The sequence below is a fragment of the Passer domesticus genome, chromosome W (assembly GCF_036417665.1).
Source record: "Passer domesticus isolate bPasDom1 chromosome W, bPasDom1.hap1, whole genome shotgun sequence".
NCBI lineage: Eukaryota > Metazoa > Chordata > Aves > Passeriformes > Passeridae > Passer > Passer domesticus.
The window spans coordinates 1,915,278-1,936,371 of NC_087511.1; the positions used below are offsets into that span (position 1 = coordinate 1,915,278).

At 41.2% G+C, this 21,094-nt stretch overlaps 1 protein-coding gene across 4 annotated transcripts in view; it reads left to right on the forward strand.

Moving 5' to 3' along the window:
* Window positions 1-21,094, forward strand: part of LOC135288996 (ras GTPase-activating protein 1-like) — a 166,931-nt gene that overhangs the window by 11,543 nt on the left and 134,294 nt on the right. For all 4 annotated transcript variants that reach the window (XM_064402374.1, XM_064402373.1, XM_064402375.1 and 1 more), the window contains exons 2-4: window positions 12,695-12,844; window positions 16,706-16,841; window positions 17,695-17,765. In XM_064402374.1, coding sequence (XP_064258444.1) covers window positions 12,695-12,844; window positions 16,706-16,841; window positions 17,695-17,765 — 357 coding nt within the window. The remainder of the gene's footprint in view (window positions 1-12,694; window positions 12,845-16,705; window positions 16,842-17,694; window positions 17,766-21,094) is intronic.

Consider the following 21,094-nt stretch of genomic DNA (forward strand, 5'->3'; position numbering starts at 1 on the left):
TTTTATACTCTCAGGCTGTCCTAATTATTTTTTATTTTTATGTAAAACACCTGCTTGATGGCTGTGGAAAACAAAGAAGTGTGGGGTTTGTTTGTTTGATTTTTTTTTTGATAGGTCTATCTTTATGTTTTATTTATTTATAAATATACTGTTTGGAGATGAGGACTGTTATTAGGTTATCTCCTTAATGAAACTTGTTATTTGAAATAGTCAGGGATTATGTCAGTGGAAATAGCTATTGGCAATGTCTTTGAAAAAAGTACAAGAAAAGCTGAGTTGGATAAACAGTATTGTTTTTTTATATAGACAACTTTCCTTCTGATTTCTTCTGTAGAAGCTCAAGAATTTGTTTTGTCTTTTTAAAAATTCTTTCAAAGGTAGCTAGCAGTGTTGCTTAAATTAAAAAAGGTACACATGGCAAAATGATTAATATTTATCTTCCTATTAATTATTATTGTATAGAAACCAATGTCGTTAAATAAACTTGTAAGCTGTGTTAACATTTGAAGAAAGGTGTAGCCAGCTTGCTAGGGCACTCAGTGTACCCATTCAGTGTTTTGGTAAGTTAGTTAGAAGTCTGATGTTTGCAATGATTGAGTTCTAAAGTCATCCTCATCTCTATTTTAACAACTAATTGGGACCAACTTCACATAGATTTTTTTTAAATTAAGGATTGGTTGTTTCATTTTGTTAACTGTGTGCTGGACATATTGTCCAGAAGGATACTGTGAGAGATAATTTCAAAAGCTTTGCTGAAGTCCGAAATGATGACATCAACTGGCTTCCCTTGATCAACTAGGTTGGTTACCCTGTCATAGAAGTAAATCAAGTTTGACAAGCAGGACTTTCCACACATGAAGCTGTGCTGGCTATGACTGATGGCTGCATTGTCCTCCATGTGCTTTTCAATACCTCCCAGAATATCTTTTTCATTATTTTATGAGGCACTGAAGTGAGACTAGGGAATGAGAGGCCAGAGACAGCACCACAGAAAGAGACCTGAGGGTCCTGGTCAATGGCAAGTTGAACATGAGTCAGCTGCCAGGCGGGCAAACCATGTCCTGGGGGAATCAGGGACGGCACTGACATGCAGTCGAGAGAGGTGACTGTCCTGCTCTGCTCTGCACTGGTGCGGCCTCACCTTGAGTCCTTTGTGCAGTTTTGGATGCCACAATATAAGAAAGATATAAAGCTATTGGAGAACATCCAAAGGAGGGCTACAAACATAGTGAAAGGCCTAGAGGGGAAGCCATATGAGGAGCAGCTGAGGTCACTTGGTTTGTTCAGCCTGGAGGAGAGGAGACTGAGACAAGACCTCATTGCAGTCCTCAACATCCTCATGAGGGAAGTGAAGGGGCAGGTGCTGATCTCTTCACTCTCATGACCAGTGACAGGATCTGAGGGAGTGGCTGGAGCTGTGTTAGTGAAGGTTAGGTTGGATATTAGAAAAAGGTTTTTCACCCAGAGGGTGGTTGGGCACTGGAGCAGGCTCCCCAGGTAAGTGGTCACAGCACCAAGCCTGACAGAATTCAAGAAGCATCTGGACAATCTTCTTGGGCACATGGTGATTCTTGGGGCTGTCCTGTGCAGGGCTGGGAGTTGGACTTCAATGATCCTTATGCATCCCTTCCAGTTCAGCATAGTCTATGATTCTGTGAGTTGTTGCCACTTGTCTTGGTTTAAGGGACAGGTGTCTGCCAAGGAAGGTGGGAACCTCCCTTGGAATAGGAAATGTGACCCCCCTTCCCTCTAAATTATTATAATGTTGAAATTAGAGGTCTTTCAGGCAAAGATATGGGAAAAGGAATAATAGTGCTTTATATATATATATATATATATATATATATATCTATATAAAGCAAGACAAACAAACAAGAACAGTGGCAGCAACAACAAACAAAACCAGAAAACCAATAACAGCCTTCTCTCGGCTGTCAAGCGTATTCACCTTTGGTGTAATTATGATCACAGTTGGCAGGGCTGCTGTAATGATTCGCCCATGGCTGCAGGGGGCCCTGTGGCGCGAGCTCAGCTGCCTCTCCACATGGGTAATGGCAACTCAGCCGGTGAGAAAAAGAAGGGGCAAACTCACAGGGGTCAGCCAGTGTCAGTGCCACTTGGGAAGCTGAATGGACTGCAGCAGGAAAACCTCGTAGCAGCAGGCTGGAACAGCAGAGGCAGGCACACCTAGGGTGGCAAAGTGTAGCAAAGACTCCAGAGCCATGCCGGAAGTCACGGACTGTCCAGGCGGGCACGAGCTGTCAGGTTTAAGTGTAGTAAAAAGCCCTGAAGCAGTGGTAGAAAACATTGGGACTGGGTTGCGGCAGATGGTCTACTGCAGGCAGCTGCCGTAAGCAGCCAGGAGACACTCCTTCCAGAGGGGATCAGGGTCCCAGGTTTTTCCCTGAGCCACCTGAGTAGATGATGAGGGTCCTTCCCAGTGAGGTTGGGTATTGAAAAGGTCCCAGTTCAACAGCTGCTCTTACGAGGAAAGGCTCACCCATGGTAGGAGAAGTAGTAAAGGGCTGAACTCCCTGGTGGCAGCGAATTCTGCCCCACAGTAGCACCAGCCCGACTGTTCCCCTCTGGTCCTGAGAGAGAGAACGAGGGACAAGCCCAGCCCCTCACCTCCCATCCAAATCTCTGCACTTCCCAAGAGAACCCCCCCCCAGTTAAGACACTGCAGCCAGCTGCACCCCTCCCCCCATCTTGGCCACATCCTTTGTCTCTCTTAAGTATTCATCGTTCTGGTCTCAGGCAACAAATGCCTGAACAAAAAAAGAAAAATTCCCTAAGAGACAGAAAAAGAAGGAACAAATCCTAACCTCCAACATCACTTAAAACTTTATGTTATAAGTAAAAATGAAATATGCCCAATTCCAATAAAAATAAAAAGAATTTATTTTGCGACCGTAATACAGTCCCGAGAGCCACCAATCAGCGTACCACCCCTGGGAGGTGAGCCGGGTGGACGTGAGATTGGTCTTGCTAGCACCAAATCCTCCTCGTCCACACTGGCTGCTCCGAGGCAGCGGTTCTTATACGATTTATTTTGTCCGCGGCAGAGTCTCTTTGTCTCTTTTTAAGTTCTTCATATTCAAGTTGGTTTCATTCTTCCCTTCGGGCTGCACAAAACCTTTGTCTGGGAATAGAATAATACACTTCCCTGATTCCCGGAATCTGGCATTCAGATGGCAGGTGTTGATGGCTGTGGTCATGTCAGATAGGTATCTGGTCTGCGCCATCATCGCTTGGGCCTCACTGGGTGCATGCTTCTGTGAATGCCCATCTCCTGTGCAGCCGAGGTTGTGTTCGCATGTAAATGTGGTGATGCCACTCTGCCCATCTGCCACGGTTTCGCCATCCTGGGGAAGAATCTCTCCCCCCCCCTTGCGTACCGGCCGTTTATTTTACACATATATTTTATACATCTTTTATTTCCATGAATTACTAACCATATTTCTAACAGTTTCTACTGGCCTTCTTTACTGGGAGAATAGGGGTATTACGAGAAGACATATAAAGTTCTAATGTCTCATCTTTTATAAGTCCTTCTATTACTGGCTTCAAACTTTCCCGTCCTTCTAAAGATATGTTGAAATAAATAGGGCAGGAGATCTTTCTCCTTTTTTAATGCCTTTATTAAAAAAATCAGCTCAGGTGGGGAGAAGCGACGGGTCGTGCCTACGCCGCCACAGCTCCCAGGAGCGACACGGAGGAGGAGGAAGAATACAGCTGTGTCCGCTGGTATGCAGGTAGAGCTGGGGGAGAGCAGTAGGAGATTCCACTTTTTCCAGTCTGACATTCGAGGTCCTCTTTCTAGCCGACATCCTTTTAGGTTAGGGTGAGAGAGAAAAAGGATCTTAGCAGACACTGGATTAAGTTCCTCACCTTTAGACATCACTTAGATCTCTTAATTCTATGATGGCATGTTGTTTTAGGGGTTTTTTTCTTGCAAGATTTGATGAGGTGCTTCCTCATCTGCATACCAGCTCTGACGTCACCTCCCCCCCCCCCGCAGTCTCAGGTGTCATTCAGCAAGTAGCAGGGGGACACCTGAGCTTATTTCCAACTATCAACAGGTAATTAAACAAAAACTATTAACAACATGAAGTTATTAACAACAAATACTTAAAACTCCAACTTAGCAGCAATTGGTTTAACTTGTGAACTCTGCAACTTAAAAAAATTGATAACATTTTTTTTTTTTACTCATAACAATGTGGTACTGACGTACACGTATGGGACAATCCTCTCTCAATTGTGACCCTTATGGGGTCAATATTTAATCCTCCCCTATTTCCTTTCTTAGCCTATACATCCTTGTTAATTGTTTCCTCATCCTCGGTCAAGTGTTACAACTCTAGCTGTCATTTTCCCTCCTTCTGGTATAACTCCTATTCCTAGTTTTATTTGTAAGTCTCTTCCTAATAAGTTGCTACCTTCCCCAGGGACCAATAAGACATCCTCTATCTAAATTCTAGTTTCTCCCTTAATTACTACACCTTTAATGACAGGAACTGTGAAACTCCCTCCTTTTGCTCCTGTTACTTTTACAGTGTCTTTGCTTACACTATAACCTTTAGGAATATTTAACAGGTAGGTTCTTTCTGCCCCTGTGTCTACCACAAATTCTAATTTTTTTTTCTTCTTGGGGACTTTTTAAATTATCACAGACTCTAGATGGTATCTGTTTTCTAAAATATGGAGCTTATGACTTCTCTATTCCTCTTTTGCACCCATCTCTCAGAGGGTTTTTAGATCTTTTACCTGATTAGTGGAATTTCTCTTATAATATCCTAAGTCTGTCAAACTATTCAGTTGGAGTTTCTTCTTTCTCTCTCTTAAAAGCCTTTTCTCTTTTGTTTTGCATTTTGCCTTCGAGATGCCGCCTCATTTATTCCCTTAGTGTCGGAGGAAGGGGGGTGAGGGGAGGGATCCATGCCAAGGCTTAATCCTCCAAGGCGCAGGTGAGGTCCGCTGCCGGAACTTCCAGAGGGGGATCTTCCGGTGGAGACCGAGCCGGACCATGGATAGCCCGTACAAGGCTAATGGCGGCTGATCCGGCAGCTCCTGGCAGAGACAAAGCAGGTGGGAGGCCTCGGCAGCAGCGGCGGCGCTCACCACAGCCAGCACGGGCAGGGCAGCCGGGGATGGGACGGCTGGGACAGACGGGACTACCCCCCTCGGTGCGGTCGGTGCGGTGACCACAGACCACACGGCAGTACGGACCCCCCATCCCCCGGCACGGCCTGTGGAGCGGCCGCGGGCTAGGCGGCTGGGACCGGGGCAGACGAACTCACAGGCGGGGCCGGAACAGGGGACAGCGGCTGGGGAGGAGTGGTGCAGCCGCGAACAGGTGGGGGAACAAGCAGGAACGGAGAAGTTAATCTCTTGTTCCTAGCCCTTTTCTTTCACCCTTCTTTCTTTCATTGCTTTGTCTCGGGGGTTTTTGATATTGTAAAGATTTTAATTTCTTACGATCTCCCACCCAGCATGCGGCATATTTTTTTTCTTCTGGATTAAACATTTTTTTTACAAATAAATCCAGAGCCTGACAAATCCAAACTTCTACTTGGATACCTTGAAATGGTCGACGAGCTAACTCACGACCTCCTAATGTTGTTTTTCTCATCACCTTTTTTATTTATCTTTTTTCAAGTTATACATTTTCTAGTAACCTTTTTTGCTAATCTAAAACGCCCAATACCCATATTTCCTTAAAAAATGATCACACAAAGCCTGGGTACCTCAGTTGGTTTTCTGATGCATGTCTTCTAATATTTTCCTAGTAAGCATTTTATTAATTGCCTTCCATCAGGAAGTTTCCATTTCCTAAATTCATCTTGCTCTCTTCCTATCTTGCTTAATTGCAATTTTTCCTCATTTTTAGTTAATGTTAACATAACTCTTTCGGCCTTATTTTCTTCTGCATCTTTAGCTTCCTGATCTGCCAAATTATTTCTTCTTATTTCTGGGGTCTTTCCCTTTTGGTGTCCCTTAATATGTACTATAGCTATCTCTTTCAGGTAATTTTAATGCCTCTAAAACCTCTAAAATAAGTCTCTCATGTGCTAATCCCTTTCCTCTTGAAATACGTAATCTTCTTCCTTTCTAATTTTTTTTTTCTAAAGGTATGTACTACTTCAAAGACATACCTTGAATTAATATATATGGTTCCTTTCTTTTGTGCTAAATATTCTAGTGCTCTTTTTACAACCTATAATTCACAAGTTTGAGCTTACTAGTTTAAGGTTAATTTCCTTTTTTCCATAGTTTGCATGTTTTTCCCATCAACTACTGCATACCCTGTATTTTCTCCTTTTGCAAGGAGTTGTATTTCTGTTAGCTAACATAACTCCCAACTGGCTATTTTGGGGTATCTCTGCTAGTACGCTTTTCTTCCTCCCCCCCCCTTTTTTTTTTCTTTCCTGTATCCAACTTACTGGTTTTCTGTCCCATTTTTCAAGATCTTATCTATTCATCCCCTGCCTCTGTTTCTCACTTTCACTAGCAACCTGAATACTACACACACAGAAAAATAAAAACCCCTTTTTCTCAGGCTACTTTTCAATACAATACACATCCCTCAAAGGAGATACAGTGAAGCTTAAAATAAACAATCTACATTACATATACTTTCATTTGTCTACATTCACTCACTTTTATTTCTCATTCACTTCCACACATTCTTTCAAATCCTCAGGCCTGTTCATTCATACCTCTCGATTTCTGCTTAGCCGAGTTTTTGGTTCTTGGTGCCTCACCCACATGGACTATGTAAGGTATTTTTCTTTTTCCGACACCCCAGAACCTTAAGTACTGATACCCCTAAGTTTCCTCACTGACCTAGGTTCAGCACTCCTATTAATTTCCCTTTTCTTTTATTGGACAGAGGAAGGAAACATTAGCAAACTTCTTAGACTCACACAAAGTGAACTCCTGTTGCCAAAGAATGACTGGTCCGTGTGAGTCCCCCACCCTGACTCCTTCCACCTCCCCCGATGTTTGGCTATCCCTTTTCCCTAGAGGTAGAATGAGGGGTTTGGACCTCTGCACCTTGCCCGAGTTGGGCTTTTGGGAAGGGCCCTGAATCTGGTTGCCTCTGGTGCCAGTTCACCTGTGAGGCTCTGTGTCACTCTTTTTAGCCATAGCCCTCTTCACGCGCCTGGGATAACAATGGCTTGTTTGCAGGTCACATACACCTTTTTCCCCAGTTCCCCCGCCCCCTTCCCACCCGCTCAGGAAGTTGAGGCTAATTTTGTGGGTGACTCACTGACACACAAGACAACAATAAGGTACCTTTTACTTTCAAATCACCTATTACAATTTTAGGTGTTACTGGCCAGTCCAAGTGCTCTTGGACATCCCTGTATCCAGCTGTGTTGTCCAACCCCAGATGCTCTTGGGCATTTTTATCCCTCAATCTAGCTGTGTTGTCCAACCCCAGATGCTCTTGGGCATATCCTTAATCTGGCAGAATTTTGCTCAACCCTGTAAGGTCTTGGAATGTTAATCCCTCAACCCAGCAGGTTTTAATTCTGGATGCTCTTGGGCACTCTTATCCCTCAATCCAGCAGAATTTTTAGGGGCCTCTTCCACACTTTTTCTTTTATTTTTCCTCTCTCCAAGGGGTCCTACCCCTTCTCTGAGATGCAATCCTAGTTTCCCTGGGGGGGGATTCTCTCACTCCTTTTTTATCACTTGCTTTGTCTCTTTACTGGCTGCTTTTCATAAGAAAAGACAAAAGTGCAGCATGGGAGACTCATCACTCACTCGGAAGGTCTGGGATAACCACCCTGCCTCTCATTCACACACCTTCATTTCCCCCCCCCCCCCCCCCCCCCCCCCCCCCCCCCCGTTATCTGCCCTGTCCAAACTTACCTATCCTTTGTCCTTGGGTCTTTGTTCTTTGTGTACGCTTCAGTCTAGTTTTATGTAACCTGCACACTAGGGGAAACAGAGTAAAGCTGCCTAATCAGGCAGGGTGCACCTTCCTCCCCCTGACTCCTAAGGCACCAGCAGCGAGGTGTTAGTAACCATCCTCTGCTACCATAATTGTGAAAAACGCCAATTGCTTGTTTTTAAAATGTTAAAGGTTAATAGTAATAAAATGGTTATAAAAAAATAGTAATATAATTAGCGTAATCAAAATTTGGACAATTAGGATTAGGACAATACGAGACAATAAAAACAAAGAGTTACGGACAGTCTGGGTGCCTTTTTCTGGGCAAAATAAGCCCGAAAAAGGGCACCAGTTAACAGAGGATTAACCCTTAAAAGCAATAGCCTGTTGCATATTCATACATCTCATACATGATGCATAAATTCCATTCAAACAAAGGATTCTCTCTGGTCAGTCTCAACTTCTTTTCCTGATGGCATCTTCAGGGCTGAGTGAGACAGGAAGAAGTTAGTTTCATCTGATAAGGGAGCAATAAATTATTTTTCTCTGAAAGATTTAGGTGTTCTGTGGCTGCTATCTTGGTGCGAGTACCTCATTCCTCTCTTTAAACACAGTATCTTACATTGCATATTTTCTATTTTAACATTATGTTATAACCTAAAACTATATTCAACACCCTACTTAAGAAAATTAATACATCATAACTTTCTAACATAACACATATAATATTAATATTTGCAAAAAGCCAATCATAAAATATGCATTTTTCACAGAATTTAATGTTGAAAATACAGAACTCTTCCTAGTTAGGACTAGGCATGAAAATAAGAGGTGACTGGAAATTATAGGGATCTTGTCCTTGGCAATGATGAAAGTTGAAAATCTTAGTAATAGTGAGTTACTCTTTGAAATTAATACATTTGGTACTAGTCATGGCCAGAGGGACAGCTTCTTTTTATGAATAGCGAGGTAAGACACCATTTTGCATCTCTTTGGGGTAAAGCATATTTGGTGTCAAGTTGAGAGATGTTAAGCAGTGTTTCTAACTGAATGAATTAAGCAGTTGGCACTTGGAACGGCATAAAATTTAAGTTATTGATCTTGAACCATAAAATTCTAAATGGTATAGAGTCATCTAAGTGTGTCCTGGTTCTGACTGGGCTTGAATTAACTTTCTTCATCGCAGCCCCTGTGGCATTTTGCTTTGGATTTGTGGCTAAAACAGTGTTGATAACGCACTGCTATTGTGAGAGCTGCTCACTTTCAAAATTTTAAAATATTTATTAAACCTTAACAAAAATACAACAAAAGGACTAAATAAGGAAAAAGTTGCAACACTGGGAACTGCTCTTGGTGGCTGCCTACCTCGTGGCTAGCTCATCTTCAAGATGGATGCTCAGTCTTTTATACCCCTGGGGGTTGCATCAGCCAAACCTGGCCCCTCCCAAAGTCTGTCAGTCAGCTCTTCTTTGCCATTTATTGGTGGAGATTGCTTTCTTGTAACTTGCTTGGAGGGTTAAGTGTTGCCATGCTGCACCCCCTTAGCAACAAGCTTTTCTGTTCCAAACATCCCCATGTAAGGGTCACATGTGCACGCCTTCTTTTTTACCTGTCCTATACAACCCAAGCTGTCTGATGGCAACAATACAGAGGGGGGTGGAAAAGGGAACTATGGGGAGGAACAGAGGACATCTAAACTACAATAACATAACTATACATTGTCTCTGTCTCTCTGGGAGCCCCTCAGGAACCCCAGCCAGCCCCTACTCGGCAGACAGCGGGGGGCAGCCCCGATGTGGCCAACAGCGGGGGGGACACTCTTGTGCCCCGAGGGTACTTAAGGCAGCTAGGCTAGTCGCCTTTGCAGCAGAGGAGATGTTAGAGACATCAGTAGAGGATAAAAGGGCTGACTCTTAGCAGGGGTTAATCCAAGGTTTTATTTGGAGCTCCTGAGAGCACGCACACCTCAGGGGGCCCCCTGCTCAGAGCCCCTGGGAGAGGAGCCAAGGTTACATTTAAAGGGAGGTGTAAACGAAAAAGTACATGAATTTGCTGACCAATAAAGAAATTTCAGGGATGAACACTTAGGGAATGGACATTTGGGATAGCGTGTGGGGTAGCACTTGGGGGGTTGACCCCTGGCCTCTGACTAATCACTCGAGGACCTGGACCGAAAGTTCTAGATAGAAAGGATGGGATGCTGAGTGATTGACAGAGAGCCAGGGTGGGGATTTGGGGATGATCTCAACAAAGGAAAGGGATTACACAGGTAAAAGGAGGGGGTACAATCAGGGGTAATCATTTGGGAAAAATAAGGGGATACAAAAACAAAACCATTACAAAGTATAAAAACACACTACAACATACATCACTACAGCTTTTCTTAATATTCACACAATATTCATCCCTTAATTGTGAGAGCCAATCATCTCATTTTCCGTCTATAACACTATCTTGACTGTTGCTGAACAGTGTGATCACACTGTTAAAACTTTTTCAATTTCTCACTGTTCCTTCTGCCCTCCAGCAAGTAGGTTAGAGGTGGGCAAGAAGTTGAGAGAAGAGAGAGCCAGGAGAGCTGACTGAAATTGGCCAAAGGGATTCCATACCATGTCAGGTATCATCTCAACAAAAAAAAAAAAAGAGGGTGTGTGTGTCTTCCAAGGTAGCTGTTGCTCTGGCTGGACGTTGGTCTGCTTGTGGGAGGTAGTGAGTGAGTGATTGACTTTACATTGCTTTGGGTTTTTTTTTTTTTCTGTTTCCACCAGCCCCTTCTTATTTTTCCTTCACTTATTAATCTTTTTTTCAATACATGATTTTTCTTGCTTTTCTTCTTCCTATTCTCTGCCATGTTCTGTTGGGAGTTGGGGGAGTGAGCAAGCAGCTGTATGTGTGATTAGATGCTGGCTGGGGTCAACCCACCACAGACACGATCTTTCTAACCTTGCCTCCCGTGCAATACAGTGTAGAGACAAAACAATTGTTTCACTGGTTTAACTTGTTTTAATCAGGATGGGGAGATGCAAAGGAGAGCACTAAACTAACAAGACTGCAGCTTTGCCAATGAAAACAGTGTTGGCACTGGTACTACTTCTGCTGTTATATGTAATCTGTCTAATTTATTTATTTGACTTTCATTTCGGTGGAAGTGAAAGTTGGCTTTGAGAATTTCTATTTTATAGAAAAAATTGTTTTTGCAAGATTTTTAGTACCAGCTAAGCTGTTTTGTTGTGTATTTTTACTCTAAAACTGCAATTTTTCATTTTTTTTCTTGTGTATTTTAAGCCGGAAGATTACTTTCATATCACTTCAAAAATACTTTTCTTGCAACTCTTGCAAGACGTGCAAATTGATAGAAGCACTAGGTGAGTGGTCTGAAATAGCTGATAATTTAAATAGTATAAAACATTAGCTGTATAAAAGTTTTCATTTTTAAAAGGTTTTGAGAGCAACACTTGTCTTTGCTTCAATTGCTCTTTCCACTGCTGCTTCCCCCCATTTGATGGCTTGGGGTAGAAAGAGGTCAAAATTGAGGAAAGGGTAAGGAGAGTTTTAATGAGTTTAGCCTTTGACTTAAACTGAAGTGTTCTTTTGTCATATTATAAAGTCTGTGAGTTGCCATGCATTTGTATTTGCTCTTAATAGGCTGCATTTTGTGCTTGGGGAAGACATTTTGGCTGAAATATACTCTGGTGTGAATGCTGTCATTTTTTTTAGGTGCAGATTTTGATATTATGATCTGTGTTTGTTGTTTGAGAAACAGGTTGTATTACAGCCTGAATAAGCTTAAAATACAGCAGATCAGTTACCTCTGGTACTACTTATTTACTGAAAATGAACAAATTGGGGAATAAGAAAAAGATGGTTATAGAGAGCCTTTGTCCCTTTTGGATGGTTCAGAGTGCTTTTCTCCAGTGTGAGTTATTTGGGGAAATAGGTTATCTGAACCTGTGAAGCTTTCCAAATTCCATGTGTTGGTTTGAAAAGACAGGTGTGTGCCAAGGAAGGCAGGAGCTTGCCCCAAAATGGAAAATGTAAATCCCCTCCCTCTGAATTGTTATAAATTTGAAATTAAGGGGGCCTCTGAGGCAAAGATATGGGAGCAGGAATAACAGTTCTTTATTAGGGAAGAAAATAAAAATAAAATAAACAATGCAGTAAATCAAAACAACACTGATAGAGTCAGAATAGGACCTGACACCCTGTTGGTCAGGGTGTTGGTAGCAGTCCAATTGGAATGGTGGCTGCAGTCCTCCTGGAGTGGCAGATGTGGTTCTCTTGAAGCAGTGATCCTGTAGAAGGGTGTTGTCTTCCTCTGAAGATCCAGTGGAAGAGGCAGCTGTTCCTCTGGGAATCCAGTGGAAAGGCTGTGCTGATGTCCCAAAAACTCAGATTATATCCAGTTAGGAATGCTTGGCTCCTCCCTCTGGGTGGAGCGTCTCACAGTGGGATGCTCTAACTTTATCAGTAAATGCAGTGAAATTCAATGGCCCATTAAGAGCAGATGTCTCCCCCCGAGGGAGGATTGGTTTGTGGAAGAGATGAAGAAAACTGCCACACCTCTAACAGATGGTAAATAGAATACACATTGCCTTGCAATCTAGGACAGTTGGAAATAAGTAATTTGAGAGAGGTTGCACATGTAAACATCTGATAACTTTATTTGAAATAAAGGTTTGGAATTTTATCAGTTTCAACTGAGATCTTTCATTACCTTCATAGTTCTGTTCTGTGAGAATAAACAGAAGCCTTAACTTTTAAGGACACCCATTGTTGCATGTTTTTTAGGTGGTATCATGGAAAACTCGACAGAACAATTGCAGAAGAACGTCTTTGGCAAGCAGAAAAACCTGGAAGCTACCTTATTCGAGAGAGCGATCGGAGACCGGGTTCATTTGTGCTTTCATTCCTAAGTAAAACAAGTGTCAATCATTTTAGGTGAGAAGTAAATGTTTTCTTTTAAAATACTGTAACTTATTTATTTGTGGATTTTTTTAGAACGTAGTACGGTATAGAAAACAGTTGTATTATAAATTGTGGCAGAGAGAATAGGGACAGGCGGTCGGAAGATTTCGGGCTGTCACGGAAACCTGATAGGGCCTCCCTCACCTGACTCCCAGAGATAAGGATAGCCGCAGGACAAGAGGCCAAGAATGTTGTAATCCCCCCAAGAATGTTGTAACTAACACGGCCTCCAGTCCCCTTACTAACCATATAAGGTAAAAGTCAGACCCCGAAGGTAGGGGAAGGACCAAGGGTATATATACCGAGGAGAAAACCAATAAAGGGCCTTTGGACCGTCTATCACATTGATGTCTGCGTGTCCTTAGCCCGAGCGGCCAAAAGCATTGGGCCGTCGTGCTGCGTTTTCCTTGGAACCAGGTCGCTACAACAATAAATTGAATATTTTTTACTTTTCTTTTAATCCATATATGGTATAGCTCTTTGCTAGGGTTTAATTGTTTTAAACCATGCTACAAAAATTCCTTTACAGGCTGAAGAATGAAAATGTGAGGAAACCAGCATTATCAGGATAGAAAAGCTTGTCTAAAGCTGTTGTGACTAAATTTACAGTAACATGCAGGCTTCTTAGTAGTAATCAGATTATTTGAAGTCTATTCCTCAGATATTGCAGCTCAAAAAACATTTGAATGTCAGTCATAGCAAGTCTGTGTTTATAAGATAGCTATAACAAGGAGAAACAAAGAGGTAATGTGTTTAAAAATATGAGGATTTGCTAAAATCAGCTTTCAGTCTATGTTAGAATTAGTTGTTCTAAATGCAAGTATCCATTTATCTGAAATTGTAACTGTGGTTATTTTACCATTAGCAAGTTATAGACATTAATTTAGTCTCATTTAGTGTAAATCAGATGTTCTGGGAAGCGCCTGAATGTTAGTCAGCATGTAGTGTGCTGCAGTGTAATGTTCATCTTCACAAAATACGATATCAAGTGCATCTTCAGCACTAGAAAAAACCTTTGTCAGCTATCTAGATAATAAGAAATAAACAGAAAGCAAGTTTTTTTGCACAGCAAACAAATAGCATGCACATGTTTGCATCATGTCTGAGCTAACAATTCATGCTTCTCAGCTATACTGACTCTTGTTAGGAAACTGATTACTGTGTAGCAGTAGTAGAAAATGAAGTTATGTTAATACTTGTTTTTTAAGTTTAAGTTTTCAAGAGTCTCAGTTTTAAAACTTCTGCTTATTGTAGCCAATATCAGGTGTTGAATGTTGGTTTCTGTCCACCATAAAATTGTTTCTGGCATCTCAGAAAATGGGAAACCATTAAATGTTACTTTCTAAGAAAGGAATCATTATAATATTCTCAAATCTTAAAGAATCTTTTCTTCTTGGATCCATTATATTATGTGACCTATCTGAAGGAAACTAATTTGTCTGCTGATACTAGTATTCATAGAGCAGACTTGCTTTTGATTTCTCTTGTTGACTGCAGAGTGTATGTTTTTTGTTATTAGAAGGGCAGATGCTGCACTCAAACATTTGTCCAGCCTCAAGATTGACAGTCTTGAAGTTAATTCAGCCAAATATAGGGATATCCCATAGACTGGAAGTGTCATTTCCACCAAAGCTTGGTTTCTGCCAAAAATGGGTGAAATTTTCATTGCTTGACAATCTCCCTGTTATTTGTTTCCTAAGAGTGATATTTCTCAGATTAAACTTTCCTTATATATTTCTGTTTGATTAAAATACCAATATTGTAGGTGAAAGTTCTCGAAATCCCCCTCCCCCCAAGTTGTATATGGGCATATGTTCATGTGGCATATGATTGACAGTGTATGAGTCCATCAAAACAAAATTCTTTTTGGCTGTAGTAGTATATTTTTTAGGTGAGTTGCTGAATGATATAAAATATTGGGAAGGAAAATGTTTATATTTTCATCTTGCCCCTCAGAATTTTCTGTAATTGAATGGAGGTTAGCACATGTGATGTCTATCTACAAGAATGGCCAGAAAGGATTTGGAGAACTACAGGCCTGTCAGCCTGACCTTGGTGCCAGGAAGATTATGGAACAGATCATCTTGAGTGCCATCACATGGCATATGCAGGTGATCAGTCCCAGCCAGGATGGGTTTATAAAAGGCAGGTCCTGCTTGGATAAACTGATCTCCTTCTATGACAAGGGGTGACCTACTTAATGGATGAGGGAAAGTCTGTGCATGTTGTCTACCTAGACTTCAAGTCCAGTAAAGCCTTTGGCAAAGTTTTCCACAGCATTCTCTTGGAGAAACTGGCTGCTCATGGCTTGGACGGGTGCACTGTTTGCTGGGTAAAAAACTGGCTGGATGGCTAGGAGCAGAGAGGTGGTGAATGGAGTTAAATCCAGTTGGTGGCCAGTCACCAGTGATGTTTCCCAGGGCTCAGTACTGGAGCAAGCCTGTTTAATATCTTTATTGATGACCTGGAGGAGCAGATTGAGTGCACCCTCAGTAAGTTCACAGATGATACCAAGTTGGATAGGAGTGTTGATGGGCTGGAAGGCTCTGCAGAGGGATCTGGACAGGCTGGATTGATGGGCCAAGGCCAGTTGCAGTAAGTTCAACAAGGCCAAGTGCCGGGTCCTGCACTTGGGTTATGACAATCCCATGCAACACTACAGGCTGGGGGAAGAGGGGCTGGAAAGCTTCCCAGTGGAAAAGAACCTGGAGGTTCTGGTCAACAGCCGGCTGAACATGAGCCAGTGTGTGCTCAGGTGGGCAAGAAGGCAAATGACTTCCTGGCCTGTATCAGGAATAGTGTGGCAAGCAGGACTACGAAAGTGATTGTCCCTTTTTACTAAACACTGGTGAGGTTGCACCTCGATTACTGTGTCCAATTCAGGGCCTCTCACTGCAAGAAAGATATTGAAGTGCTGGAGTGTGTCCAAAGAAGGGCAATGAAGCTGGGGAAGGGTCTGGAACACAAGTCTTATGGGCAGCAGCTAAGGGAGCTGGGGTTGTTTAGCCTGGAGCAAAGGAGGCTCATGGAAGACAATTGCTCTCTAGAATTACCTGAAAGAAGGTTGTAACCAGGTGGGTGTTGGTCTGTCTTTCCCAAGTAGCAAGTAATAGGATGAGGGCAAGAGGCCTCAAGATGTACCAGGGGAGGTTTAGATTGGATATAAGGAAATATTTCTTCACCGAAAGGGAAGCATTGGAACAGGCTGCCTAGAGAAGTGGTGGAGTCACCATCCCTGGAGTTATTTAAAATATGTGTAGATGTTGTGCTTTAGGGGCATGGATTAGTGTTGGATTTGGCAGTGCTGGGTTAATGTTTAAGTCCCATTATCTTAAAAACCCCCATGGTATTAAAGGTTTTTTTTCCAACCTGATTCTATGATCCTAAAAATTATTGTTTTGGCACTGCAACAAAGAGTTCTGGTGAAAAGTACGACATTTTTCCCATTTACTACATAATTTATTGGAAACTTTTTTTAGCATTCTGCAAGCTTCATAAAACTGATAATTTCACAATTTTTTACCAAAAAAGTGGTAGTTTTTAAGTAGATCAAATGTCTTGTTCTTTTTTTTTTTTTTTTTTTTTTTTTTTGTGTAACTAAAGGAATAGTTCAATCCCTCTTGTCAGTATTTTCTCCCTTCTCAAAGTTGCTTTTCCAGGTAGCTCTTAACATTTTTAGAGACTGAGTTTGTAATATTGTATTTTGAACATAGATAGCCTGCTTTAACAACTCAGCGTCATCCTCATTTCCTTTTAAAAAAATCCCAAACCCAAACCATCCCAACAGTTTGTAGCAAAAGTTCTTCTGTCAAACTTCCTTTTCTTTATTAACAGGATTATTGCCATGTGTGGAGATTATTACATTGGTGGACGTCGCTTTGCTTCACTCTCAGACCTAATTGGGTATTACAGTCATGTGTCTTGTTTGCTGAAGGGGGAAAAACTATTCTTTCCAGTAGCACCTCCAGAGGCAAGTAGTAAAATTTTAAAATGGAATTTACTTAAATATTAATATCATTAATCTTGCATTTGATATTCATAGTTTTCTATGAAAAAAGCCTTGTAGATGGCTTCCCCTAGTTCTAGACCTATCTCAGCATATGGTGAACTATAATGAATATATTAAAAAGTTTTTACTGATAGAAACTAATGATAAAAAATTTGTTTTTTAATAAAAATCTGTAATGAGAAGGCTAGATGTCAGGTATTGCAGCTATCTTCAAATGTAGTAATAACATTTTATATAAACTAAAATAAGAAAATCTGTGTTTTGACTAATAAAGAGCACCATTATAATGTAGGGTTTTACACAGACTTAATAAATTAGATCAAAATAATATTACTGTTTTCTGGCAAAGATTTTGAAATACACATCCTTGAAATAACCAAAGCTCCTGAAAGCTGTTTCTTTCAAGTGACTATCCTTAAGACAATATCAGTAATTATCAGTATGAGTAATGCTCCCCTCCCCCCCGAATAAAGATGTTTCTGAATGTTAAATTTTCACAAATTTCCACTAAGAGGAAGTAAGTTGTAAAGTGCTCTTTCATGGGAATTACATTGTTGGTAATTTGATTTTTGGAGATAACATGAATGATAATGTTACAGGCTAGAACCAAAATGAAGGCTTTTGTAGATAACTTTAGGAATTGAGCATTTCCAGCTCTTACAATTTTTGACCCTTTAAAAACTTAAAACTAGCAAAGGGATACAAATTACTATTACCAGTCTTTTGCCTCAGAATAGCATAATGTTGGGGAGAGGAAGATACACTAGAATGAAAGGGAAAATTAATATCTTTGAACTCTTCTCTAAAACTGTAGCCTGTGGAAGATAGAAGGAGAGTTCGAGCAATTCTACCTTACACCAAAGTGCCAGAAACGGATGAAATAAGGTATGTTTTAATAATAGGTAGAAGCACATGTGAAATTCTTGGAGTATTTATAAAACCTAATGATTTCGGTATGTGTTCACTATGCAAATACTTTCCAATTGCATCTTAGACTTAACGCTCTGAGAGGTTAAAGGTATGATGCCTGCCGTTGGCTTTTTTTTCCTTCCACTACATATATTATGTGGAAAAGATGCAAAACCAACAGTCCTGTATCTAATGGAAGAACATTTATTAGTTGCTTGGAATTAATACTGCTTTTCTGAGATATCATTTTTCTTCCAGATGAAAAACGAAAAGCCAGATTTGAAAGATGTTTGTAGTAATTTCTGATGAGACTGTCTTGGTTTCACAAGTTGATAGAACATGCTGGTGTAATTTGGAATAAGGTTCTTGATAGGACTATTAACCTAAGATTATAGAGAAAAAGTATATGACAGCTTTATATCCTCATCAGGGTGAAAATTTATCCAGTCCATTCTGATCTCTATACAAAACCACTTTGAGGGTATTCATCTTTGAGAAGACCTTCTTCTAAGCATACAATAAGGTAGTAAGACAGGATGGAACTCCCTAATTGTATACTGAAAGTAGGGCTTCTTTCTATTCTTATGCATAATAGGGTCCATCAAGTCCAGTAAATGCCTAATTGCACCTACCAACTTAAGAGGAAAAAGTATTTCATTACTCTGCTATGGTAACAGGAATTAAAGCAAATTGTAAAGTTCTATGTGTCTGGCTGGGTTTCTGAGATCTGCATGGTAAAATAGTCTGTTCATAGCAAAACTGGTACAAAATACACTGTTTTAGGTCAAATTAATAAATTATACTCTTGTAATGTACTCTTAAAGATGTTATGTATTTCAGGCAATCTTGACTTAATTTTAATGTAATAATTAATATTTAGAAAGCTTGAAGCATTTCAAACAATAACAACTGATACAGGATCGCTTTGCTATCTATTGTACATTGTTAAGATTTAGGTTCGTTAGTAGCTGAAGTCATTCTAAGTATTTTCATTAGACTTTTTTTATTCTTGCTTTTTACTTTGTGCTCAAGTTAATGCATTTTTTGTTACTCTGTCACAGATGAATTATTAAAAGAAGTCGCTGTTGTAGGGTTAACTAAAAGGGTTTTATTAATGATTAAACAATTATTAAATGGTAATTAATACTGTTCAGTCAGAGTGGGTGCATCTATCACACCCTCTCAAGAGGTGTTCAGTAGAAAATTGCTATCTAATTTTGGTAATCGATGAACTTCAGTACTGTGTAGCTATTGCCTGTATCCCTGACACATCATTTGACTTGATTGAGAAGTCCCCCTGTGCTCCAGTGAAAGGTTTTCATATGACCTGATGTTATGGTTTAACCCTGGCCAGCAACTAAGCACCAACAGACACTAGAGGAATAATTTTCCTGGATGGATGCCTTTTCGCTGCTGTTTTTTCTTGCACTTCTTGTACTTGAGCTTCTAGTCTCCATGTAGGTTCACCATCCCACTTCCTTATGTCCTCCCCCTGGTCATGGCAGATAGAACCACAAGGTGGCATGTGGTGTGTGTCACTGATAAACCTCTTCCTGAATACAAAAAGGTTGATAATAGCCAAGATGTTGGTCACTATGGGTGAGGAAGACTTATCCTTCTTTAATTGCTGGGACAATTGTTGGAACAATTTCTCCACAGCCAAGATCTAGGGAGGAAGTGAGATTCTCTTTGAATTCTCAGGCTGGCTGGCCAATCCAACCACAGTTGGTGCTTTTGTGTCTCTCCAGCTCCTTGCTGCCAGGTTGTTGGTGTACAGTGTTGGTGCACTTCATACAAACTTTTACCACATGGGCTATGTGCATGGGATTTTACACGGTTCATTGGATACCTGGTTGTCATATACCTCCACCACAGTTAATTCCCTCAGATACTGGATACCTCCCCCAGTGGTGGTCACCTTGCTTTGGGAATGTGTACATCCTTCCTTGATGAAATATCTGTCCACACTCGATGAAAGCTGCCTCCAAAGATTCCTGCCCCTTTTACAATCCTTTTGTCAGTGACCTTATTCATAACAAGGGATCCCAGCTGCTAGGTTTCCTTTCCCTCTAATTCCTGATGTTTGGCTCCAATATCCCAACATGAAAATAACTAGCTGACAATTTGTTCACCTGATTGATGGCTTCACATCTCTCACTGCTTCCTTGGGGATAGGGATTGTATGGTTTCTGTCTCATTTATGATTTCATTCTTTCCTCTCCTGTTCTTGTGACTGCTCTGCTGCTGTCTCTTAGGAGAAGCTTCTTCATCCCTTACTGAATGAGCTGACTTCCACTTTCATTGTTTCTTTTTAATTATAGAGGTGACTGATATAGTTGAAGGCTGGGTCTCTGATTAAGTCACAGTGCTGTGAGAAATGACCCTCACTTTTAAAATTTTAAAAGGTTTATTAAACCTTAACAAAAAATACAACAAAGGATGGAATAAGGAAAAATTACAGTGCTGGGAGCTCCCGTGATTATCAGCCATGTGCTCATCTATATAATGGATGTTCTGCCTTTTATACCCTTAGCCCCTCCTAAAGTTTTGCCAGTTCTCGGGTTTCCTGCTTTTGGGATGACCCGAGAGTCCCTTTTTCCCAGGCCGCTGGCCGAAGAAAGAGTCGATATTCTTCGGCTCTGGTTCACAAGGTTGTTTATTATCTATCATCTAGAATATTTTTTCTCAGACCCACAGAGGTCTGATCTGCAGGTCTGTCAAGGGCACACTGCCCGCCCCTGGGCTGGTGTCTACATTTTATACTACGAGCTACGTGTACTTTATTTATCATTATTTTCCAATACCTATCGCCTATGATAGACTGTCTACTTCTACTTTAGACCAATCTAAATGTGCCACCATCACTAAGACGATGGAGGCTAGGAAGAAGAAGGAAGAAGAATAGGACAATGCCCATGTCCGTCCATCTTGCCTCCTAGACCCCTAGAGTAAAAAATCCCCAAAATTCCATTTTTCACCTGGTGATTAATTCATTATTACTCTATTTAAACTTCTGTGACTTGTGATTCTTCATACAAGGTTGGTAATTTGCTCCATGGGTTAAGATCAAAATCCCAAGTGTCTTTGGCTTCCTGCCAGGATTCCCCAGCCCCCTGCCCGGGGCACGTGTCACCCAGGGCACCCAGAGGGGTGTCCTGGGTTCTGACAGTCAGTCAACTCTTTTTCTGCCGTCCATTGGTGGAGATTACTTTCTTACATCTTGATTGGAGGTCAGGTGTTGTTACGCTGTGCCTCTTGGTAACAAGCTCTGGCCCTCTAAATGCCTTGACTACTGAGGCTATTAC